Consider the following 10206-nt stretch of genomic DNA (forward strand, 5'->3'; position numbering starts at 1 on the left):
TTCTATTATTTTTTATGATGATGATTTATTTGATGATTTATTGTTTTTATGTAATAAAAGGATAAATTAGCTATCAGTTCTGAAAATAGCTTATATTAGTCCCAATTATTTATTTATTATATAACTATACAATTCTCCAGCACTTTATTCTATGGCTCTGTCTCTATCTACTGTTTATTTACAGCTTTGTTAAGAAATTTTCTCTTATTTGACCTTCAGTCTGTCTCATTGCAGTTTCGGACTATGATCTTTTTTTCAAAACATCCCCTTGTGTTTTAATATATCCTCTTAGACTCTACTAATGCACTTAATTTATTTTAATGTGTCTCTCATGTGTGCACTATCCCATCTCTCCTCTAAAGTGTATAGTACATTAAGCTCTTTAATTGTATCTTGATAAGTTTTCTTTTGTATTCCAAGCCACTCTTTAGTAGCTCTTTCCTGCTTAGATTCTTGTTCATTATTGTCTTTTTGGAAATAGGGCCTCCAGAGTTGTATCCAAAAAGTTAATGTGCGTTCTCACTGGTGATCAGAAAATTGGCAACATAACCTCACTCTTCCTGCTGCTAATTTCAACAATAGATTACTAATTATTATGTACTGTATTCTGCATCAAGACCCTTGCTTCCTAAAGCCATTATTTTACATAAATGTTTGACTAAATTAAAGATCTCAAACTTTGTTGCTCCTTGTGTTGTACTGACCTTGTTACAAAGCTTTATTTCTCTTTCATCCACAGGGGATACTGGAGGTGCTTATGCTGGGGTATAGAGACGTGGATAGCTGGAGCTGGCACTTTAAATAATTTAGAAGTGTGAAGCTCCTCCCCCTCTATGCCCCATCAGCCCTCAGTTTAGAAAATGTGCCGCTAGGAGCTGGTCACATCATGCTGTGCTCCAGCAATACATTTATTTTATTTAATTTTATTTTATTTTAAAGCATTTTTTACATTCCTCTAGGTACCCTTCGCCACCTATCTAAAAGGTGGGGTCTGGGTACCTGGCACCCTGATGTTTTAACAAACATCAGGAAGGAATGCACAGGGCTCATTTCCAAAGAGCTCCTGACAGCTCTTTACCACCACAGCAAGTCTTCACACAGAAGAAGAGAAGACTGTGCTGACCTGCCAGAGAGAGACTACAGGGGACACACAGTGAGTAAGAAACTGCACATCCCCCAGCTCCTGCTCCTGCTGTGTTAGGGAGGCTGTGTGTAATCACTACACGCAGCTCCCTGCTTCTCCCCTCTCCCTGCTGTCCAGCGCTAGCACATGTCAGCGCTGTGTTTAATTATGCATAGCGCGGTGGTGACAGCACTACAAGCGGCTCCCTGCCTCTCCCCTCTCCCACTGTCCAGCGCTAGCTCATGTCAGCGCTGTGTTTATTTATACATAGCGCAGTGAATCAGCGCTACAAACGGCTCCCTGCTGCTTCTCCCCTCTCCCCGCTGTCCAGCGCTGGCACAGGTCGGCTCTGTGTTTAATTACTATAGCGCAGTTGAAACAGCGCTACATGCGGCTCCCTGCTTCTCCCCTCTCCCCGCTGATACACGCGGTGTAGCGCAGAGGGGGAGGTAATGGCTCATAATAGCCATAATGGTGGCCCTTTGGGGCATGAAGAAGGGGGCGGAGCCTAAATCTGCAGATGCTATCTCTCTCTATATGCGGCAAGCGGCTGTAGAAAACAGCGTGTCAGCCAATCTTTAACTGTTAAATGCCTGTATCTCTCTCTTATACAGGAAGAGTGCAGCATTCAGAAGGCTGGATTCTCTTGATCCCCATTTCTGGCTACATAATACACTGGGGTTGTAAGTCCAGGGAATCTGATCAGTGGGAAGGGAGTGGGTGTATCTCCTCCTCTGTGTCCCAAGCCAGCCTTCTGTTTTCATTACTTCTGTTTGTACTCTGTCCCTCTGTGTGTGGTGACTGTGTGTATCCATGCCAAACAGAAAAGGCATCACAAAGGATGTTTGTCGGTTCTCAGGGTAACACCAAACTATCTAAGCCGCATGCCGCTGGGTCCACGTTATGTGATGCTTGAATAGCAATTGATCGGCTTTAATATCTGAGTTAGCTGAGACACACAGGTCTCAGCCTCCCTGGGTTGCTGGGCTAACAAAGTCTATTGACACCCTGGTACAGGTAAGGGTTACAGCTGTGTCTGCACCCTCCACTTCCTTACAGGGACCGACACAAAAGCGTCCTTTATCTGCTATTCTTCAGTTAGAAGAGTCTGATGAAGAATTCCTCACTACGGAGGATACTGAGGAAGGGGAACTGTAGGAATCATTACAAAACAATACCCCTCAAGAGTTAGCGTCTACCTCTCCTGGGGTGGAATCTCTAATTTTGGCGGCCAGAAAAATCCTTAACTTACCTGAAGATGTAATTCCTGCATCCCAGGAGTGTGAAAGCGCTCGGCGGTTTTTCTGTTCTCACTGCAGCTTCAGCAGCAGTTCTCAGTGGCCTGGACAACCGGATAAACGGTTCCAAGTTCCGCGCCAGTTTCCATCTAGCTACCCTTTTCCATCATCCATGATGGAGAAGTGGGAAACTCCCCCCTCCTGTAGATGCGTCCGTCTCCTGTCTCTCTAAGAAGCACTCCCAGTAGCCGGGAGCTACAGTACTAAAAGATCCTTCGGATCGTAAATTGGAGACAATGCTAAGATCTATTTATACTGCAGCAGGTGCTCAACTTAGGCCCACCCTTGTTACTACTTGGGTTAACAAAGCGGTGGTTTGCTGGGCTGACCAGTTGATTACAGGTACGCCTACTAGCAGAACATATCCGTGAGTCTGCAGTTTACCTGGGAGAAGCATCAAAAGATATCAGTCAGATTAGTGCTTGCATATCTGCTTCTGCTATTTTGGGCAGCAGAGCCCTCTGGTTGCACGGCTGGCAAGCGGATACAGAATCTATGCGTGTGGTAGAGGGTTTACCATTCAATGGTGACAGGCTGTTTGGCCCGGAATTAGACAAATGGATATCTCAAGCCACAGGGGGGTAAGTCTTCCTTCCTCCCGTCTACTGCACCGGCTCCCAGAAGACCTTACACTGGACCTTCGTTTCATTCCTTTTGTACACCACATTCCTTTCGTGGTAGAGCCAGAGGTGCTCCCTTACAAGCAAGAGGAGGTAGAGGTCGCCCACACACTGTTGCATGTAGACAGGAGCCTAAACCAGCTAAAAAAACAGGTGGCATGACGGTCTAACGTCCCTCCTGGGACCACCTACAGTGGGAGCCCGCCTGCCAAAAAAAAAAAGAAAATTAAATTTTTTTTCAACAGGTCTGCTAATACCTGCGGACAAGGCCACAATTCTACAGGAGGCTATCCAGTCTCTAGTATTATCTGTGGTAGTTCCGGTTCCAGAACGAGGTATGGGGTTTTTTACTCAGACCTGTTTGTAGTACCCAAGCTGGATGGTTCGGTCAGGTCCATCTTGAACCTCAAGTCATTGAACCTGTATCTGAAGATGTATCGGTTCAAACTGGAGTCTCTGCAGTCTGGCATTGCGAGCTTGGAACCAGGACAGTTCCTATTATCCCTGGATATTAAGGATGCCTATCTCCACATTCCCATCTGGGAACCACACCAAGCCTTTCTGCATTTCGCCATATTGAAAGATCATTATCAGTTCGGGTATTGCCGTTCGGGTTTTCCTCGGCTCCCAGCATCTTCACCAGAATCATGTCAGTCATGATTGCTCTCCTTCAGTCAAAGGGAGTGAACATAATCCCTTATTTGGATGACCTGTTACTCATGGCAAAATCAGCCTTACTGACATATCAGAGAATGATCTTAGATACGGCATCACAGAGGATCTTTCTTCCAATAGACAAAGCCCGGGATATCCGGTTGTTTGTTCAGCTGGTCCTCAGACCAAAGAAGGTTTCCCTACTTCTTTGTAGGTGTCTCCTGGGGAAGCTAGTAGCTGCTTTCGAGGCACTACTGTTCGGGCGGTTCCACTCAAGGTTGTTTCAGCTTGACCTACTAACACACGGATCAGGATCTTATCTGCTTCTACATCGACAGATCCATTTGAGCCCAGCTACCAGAGTAGCCCTTCTCTGGTGGACACAATCCACCAATCTTTTAACGGGCCGAAGATTCGGAGTGTTGAACTGGATCATCGTAACAATGGATGCCAGCCTTCAAAGATGAGGAGCAGTAGTCCTTGATCATCACTTTCAGGGTCAATGGTCCCATCTAGAACAAAGGTGGCACTTAAAGGTGTGGGAACTGAGAGCGATTTACAATGCTCTGATAGAAGAACTAATGGGGTGGCTCTTGAAACCGATATCCTGAACGCAGAGGAATCCCAGACAGTTATTCCCACCATGCTATGCGCCAGGAAACCAGTTTCGGCTGCACATTATCATCGCTTCTGGCATTCTTATATCTCATGGTGTTCCAGTCGGGATCTTCCATCTTGGATTTTTCAGTTGTCCCGGTTTTCTGTTTTTATCTTCAGACAGGTTTGGATTCTGGACTTCGGCTTGGAACTTTAAAGGTGCAGGTTTCTGCCTTTTCCATTTTCTTGCAACGGAACTTGGCCCTCATTCATGAGGTGCATACGTTTCTTCAAGGGGTCTTGCGCTTGCAGCCTCCTTTTGTACCTCCGGTAGTTCTCTGGGACTTGAACTTAGTGCTTTTATTTCTTCAGTCATCCATGTTTGAACCTTTGGAAGAGGTGGATATTAAGTACTTGTCTTGAAAGACGGTCCTCCTCTTGGCTCTAGCTTCGGCTCGTAGAGTTTGGGAATTGAGTGCTCTGTCCTATAGGCCACCTTACCTGGTGTTTCATGCAGATAGGGTGGAACTCCGGATGGTGGCCATCTTCCTTCCCAGGGTAGTGTCGGCTTTTCATATTAATCAGCCTATTGTGGTACCGTCTTTGGTGGAAGACTCTGGATGTTCTACCTTGGATGTGGTTAGAGCTCTCCGCATCTATGTTGTCAAGACTGCTTCCCTCCATAAGTCTGAGTCGCTTTTTGTCCTCTCTGATGAGGTTCGGAGGGGTTGGCCAGCGTCTAAGCAGACTTTGGAACTTTGGATCCGGCAGACTATTCATCAGGCTTATGTTAGTGCCGACCGCCGGCCTCCTTCGTCCATTTCAGTTCATGCCACACGTTCTGTGGGTGCGTCATGGTCGGCCGGTAGGGGAGCCTCCATGTCACAATTGTGTCATGCGGCAAGTTGGCCTTCAGTTCACACGTTTGTAAATTTTTACAGATTTGACACGTTTGCGGATTCAGCATTGTGTTGGCCGTCTTGTTCTGCAGGTGCCGCAGAGCGCTCCCGCCCGTGGGGAAAACTTTGGAACGTCCCCAGCGTAAGCACCTCCAGTGTCTCCTAGTGGATGAAAGAGAAAATGGGATTTTGGTACCTACCGGTAAATCCTTTTCTCTGATTCCACAGGAGACACTGGATACCCACCTCAGCGCTCCCTGCCTGCCTGTTCGGTTGTTCTGTATGTTGTATGTTTTGGTTATTGTGTGTTCTCTTCCTTTTACTCTGCTTGTTCTCCATCTCCTCTCGGTCTACATTTTCTAAACTGAGGGCTGATAGGGCATAGAGGGGGAGGAGCTTCACACTTCTAAATTATTTAAAGTGCCAGCTCCAGCTATCCACGTCTCTATACCCCAGCGTAAGCACCTCCAGTGTCCCCTGTGGAATCAGAGAAAAGGATTTACCGGTAGGTACTAGGTACCAAAATCCCATTTTCTGCAGAAAGACTTAGGGATATACAGTATCTACTAAACATCGATATGCTTCTGGGGCTAAATCACACATTTACTAACAGACAATTTATTTTTTTTTGTTAAGTATTAGTAAATGTGTGGTTCAGCCCCAGAAACACAAAATTGATGTTGATCAATTTTGATCAATTTTAAAATGATCACTGTAAGTAAAATGTATTTACTTACAATGAGCTGCAAGAGGCATCTTATTCTAAAATGAAAGTTGAGAATATTATATAACTGTAACTGATTCATGCAATGTGCAATATTTAAAAAAAACATTAGTCCTACAGTGTAGCCTACAAGGATATACTTTATTACAAAAAAAAGAAAAGAAAAAACATTAAAAGTGTAAAAAGTAATCACTACATTTTGGAGAAACTGACTGTACCACTAAGAACAAACCAGTAATCTTCACAGCCAAGCATACTTTGGGATACAAGTGTCTCCAAATAAAATCTGATAAGTAAAATTATTTACAGTATAAAGCTAATGTATTTATACTTGACTTATAGATGCATTCATATGATTTGAGGAACGTATTATATACTGAAATTATATATATATACAGTTTCAATCTTACAGAACTTCTATCTTTAATGTTACCTTAAAACTTAAGGTTGCTTTGGGTAGAGAAGGAACACTGGCAAGGGTCAATACTGTATGTATGGAATAATTTGCTAATCATCAGTCTTTTTAAACTATTATATGTACATTTATCACTGTATTTAAATAAGAGGAACACCACAGCAGCTAGCGAGGATAACTTTCAGAATAACTTTATAATTGATTACTTCTGACATCAGGGGCCAATTGTAATAGGGTGGGAGTTTAGAAAATGAGAGAGTTTAGCAGTAAACACACTTTATAAACTCACACAATGTAATGTAATAGAGTCCGAGAACGGGCATGTTTTTAGACTAAAAAATATCTCACGATTTAAATTCTCATCCAGATGTTTTCCCATTATGAAGATACAACTCGACCAATGTGAGAGGTTACTGCTAAACTCTCACCCTATTACATTTGGTCCCTGACGTAGAGTAACTTTTTAGAAATTAGTTGGTGAGACCAAACATATGGGGCAGAAATATCTGATGTAATCAATGTGAATTCTGAAAATGTTGGGGCCTTATGTAATAGCCTGCAAGATACCGACACGTGCACGATTCAGGCGAGACTGCTATATTTTTAAAGCTGCTTTAATTTAAAAAGCAAAAACATGTTGGTTTTGCCTTTTAAAATGATTGCACTTTAAAAATACAGCCTAACTCACCAAAATGACTGCAATGCCTGCATCTCACAGGCTTTTACATAAGGACCATTATCTGTACTGCCTGAATATTATATTGCAGCTATATAAATGAATTATAAGAAATAATAATGTATTTGTTTTAAATAATATGTATTATATGCAGTATATGAAATACCGACAGTCGGGATCCTGGTGGTCAGAATCCTGACGTTGGGATCCCGGCAGAGTTAACATACTGACACTTGCTGGTCAGTGTGCTAAGCCTCCCCCTCTCCCTACCCTAACCCTCCCTCCCTGGTGCCTAAACCTAACCTCCCCCCCTAGTGTGCCTAAACCTAGCCTCTTCCACCTCCTTTAGGGCTCTATTTATTATTATTATTTTTACTAAAATAAAGTGAAAAAGGTGTTCTCACACCCTTTTCACATTATTTTAGTTTCACCTACAGTTACTACAGTTACTATATGGGAATTTGAGTAGAATTCTTAAAATTCTACTCCAACCCCTAAGTATCACTTATTTTTAGTAATCAGATCGCATTTCCCATAATTGTAATGAGAAATGTGATCCGACCAAAGTTACTAAAAATAAATTGTAAAAAAATACCGGAGAAAGCCCTATGATAATAATGCCACCTGGAGGTGGCGTTATCCAGGGTCTCCCCCAGTTACCGGGCTCCTACTCTGCTCTAAAAGGCATAGCAGAGCTGGGAGCCAGCCCCAGTGATCAGCTGTGAGGTCAAAACAGACCACAATCTGATACACTGCAAAAAAAAAAATTCACTTGACTCCATGGACTTGTGGTTGGGGCTCCGGTGATGACTCCCCTCCAGTCAGCCTGTCTCCCATGCTGCACTGTGGCCCGGTCATCAGCTGACCGGGTCATGGTGCAGGATGGGAGATCAGCTGACCGGAGGACATGGAAGACATCACCGGAGGCCGGATCATGCAGGTAAGTGTAATTAAGGGAGAGGGGGTGTCACGGGGGGGTCAGTGATCACGGGAGTAGGGCTTAACAATGGGGTGGGGCTTAGCACCGGGGGGTAGCAGCGGTTGGTGCATGCGCGGGGCACTGGTCATGGTATTTTTAGCGAAAATACCATGACTAGTGTGCAGAGGGGATTCACAAGGACAGAGCTTTCTCACAAGCTCTGTCCCTGCAAGGGATTTGTAGTAAATCCATGTGATATTTCCTGAATTTGCAATGCGAATTCAGTCGGTAATATCACACTACAATCTGCATTACTAATGTGGATTGTAGTAAATAGAGCCCTTAATGCCTAACCCTAATCCTCCCCCTAGTGCCTAACCCCTAGTGCCTAACCCTAACCCCAAACCCTAAATCTAACCCTCCCCACAACCCTGTTACATACCTTCGGCATCCCGGCGGTCGGGATGCCGGCGCTGGGATTCTGATCAGCGTCGGTATTCTGGCATCAGTAATGTAAGCATCGGCATCCCGACTGCAGGGATGCCAAATGCTTACCAAGATTTAAATAGGGGAGCCACACCAACTGCCCTTCTAAAGGCTGTCAAACATCGCTGGCCGGGACTCACTGCCAGTTGGTATGGCTCCCCTATTTGAAGTTTGGACTGTGCTGTAGCCACACCTCTGGAGCCACCACTGATTACTTGTCATTTACATTACTTATAGGGCCGAAACATAACGCTATATTTTATGTTCAATTATTTCTCTTTTATTCTAGGAAATTACTACTAAAGGAAGAAAACGGTAAAGAAGCTTTGAGCGCCGAAACAATTGAAATCAAAATCTCGAATGATATCATCCAAACAAAAGAAACTGACAGTAAAGCATAGCATGATAAAGCCCGTAATCGCCCACAGAAGGAGATTGGTGATGCACACCCAATGTCAGCTCTCTGCTGCAGACAATTGCTGGCTAATATTAGCTGATAATTGTCAGTACAAGCGTCCATACCTGAACAACTCACATCTTCTGTACTTTAAGGTTTTGTTGATTAATTTAGTATGTTTGTCTGACTGATAACAGTATAAATGTATAAAGTTGAAAATGACTGCAAAAATTACTTTAATTTATTATAAAATAAAGTGTTCTATTTATAAAATATTTCCCTTTTTCCTCGTTAAAAAAGGCGCCCTGTGGTTGGCGAATCAGCTATGCTAATATATAATGCATACTTTTTTTTATTGTATTGCTCATTTAAATAATGCTTAATACCGGTGACCATTGAAGCATGCCCATTGGGAAGCAGTAATATGAGTGAAATGTGTACAGAATTTAACGTGTTTAATTGACCTTATCGATAGAGGTTGGCGACGGTGAGTTACCATACTAAAAAAAGGAAAATGATCACGGTATTTGGGGTTGGGTTAAAAAGATAATACTAAACAGTACAGAGAAATAAACTCCCTTGCATGAGGAATCCAGGAACATATAAGACTGACAACTTATGCATATGTGTATGACCATTTGGTTTTCCTTTTATGTGATGCATTATTTCTGAAAAAGCCTAGTTTGTCTGGTGATACATTTTTAGAACCCAAAATGTAGTTATGTATGACCTGTTCATTCTTTGTCATAGGCAAATGTAGCATTGTATGTAGTAGACTATGTATTAGCATCTAAAATACAGCAGCTGCATCCACACAATAGGGCTTGACACAAACACAAATGCAGGTCGGGTAGATGTGAGCCTACATTGCATGCACAGAAATCAATGTACAGATAGACACATCTTGCAATGCACCTGTCCCCAATACGTATGATTGCTCTGTTACTTGTCATTATCTTCAGCGTTATGAGCATAAGCCTATAACTGAAAACACAATAAATACGGTTTGCCAAAGACAGTATGCCGATGGGAGAAGGCCGACTTACCGACACAGTAGTAATGTTACTTAAAGCATATTACCCATGTCGGCATTATAATTTTAAACATGATCATAAAGCATCATGTTTAAAGTTCCAATGCCGACATGGTAAAAATGCTTAAAGTAGCATTACAACAGCGTTGGTATTATGCTGTCGGCATTCTCCTGTTGGCATACGGACTGCTAATTATTGAGTGTCAAAGATATGACTACTTCATTTGGAAACAGGTGCATTATCGCTACCATTCTACTGTGCATAGCCTGCAGTTTCTTCGTCATGTCTTCACTGAAACCTCTGTTACAGCCCAGTTATGCCTCTATATCACGTAAGTAGCGATGTGATTGAAATCTGTACGACT

At 43.1% G+C, this 10206-nt stretch overlaps 1 protein-coding gene across 2 annotated transcripts in view; it reads left to right on the forward strand.

Moving 5' to 3' along the window:
* The window catches only part of NCAM2 (neural cell adhesion molecule 2), a 342401-nt gene extending 333372 nt beyond the window's left edge, over window positions 1–9029 (forward strand). For both annotated transcript variants that reach the window (XM_088481682.1, XM_088481683.1), the window contains one exon: window positions 8701–9029. In XM_088481682.1, coding sequence (XP_088337808.1) covers window positions 8701–8812 — 112 coding nt within the window. In that variant the 3' untranslated portion in view covers window positions 8813–9029. The remainder of the gene's footprint in view (window positions 1–8700) is intronic.
* The last annotated feature ends 1177 nt before the right edge of the window (window positions 9030–10206 follow it).

The sequence above is a fragment of the Taudactylus pleione genome, unplaced genomic scaffold (assembly GCF_031769625.1).
Source record: "Taudactylus pleione unplaced genomic scaffold, aTauple2 ptg000276l, whole genome shotgun sequence".
NCBI classification, from domain to species: Eukaryota; Metazoa; Chordata; class Amphibia; order Anura; family Myobatrachidae; genus Taudactylus; species Taudactylus pleione.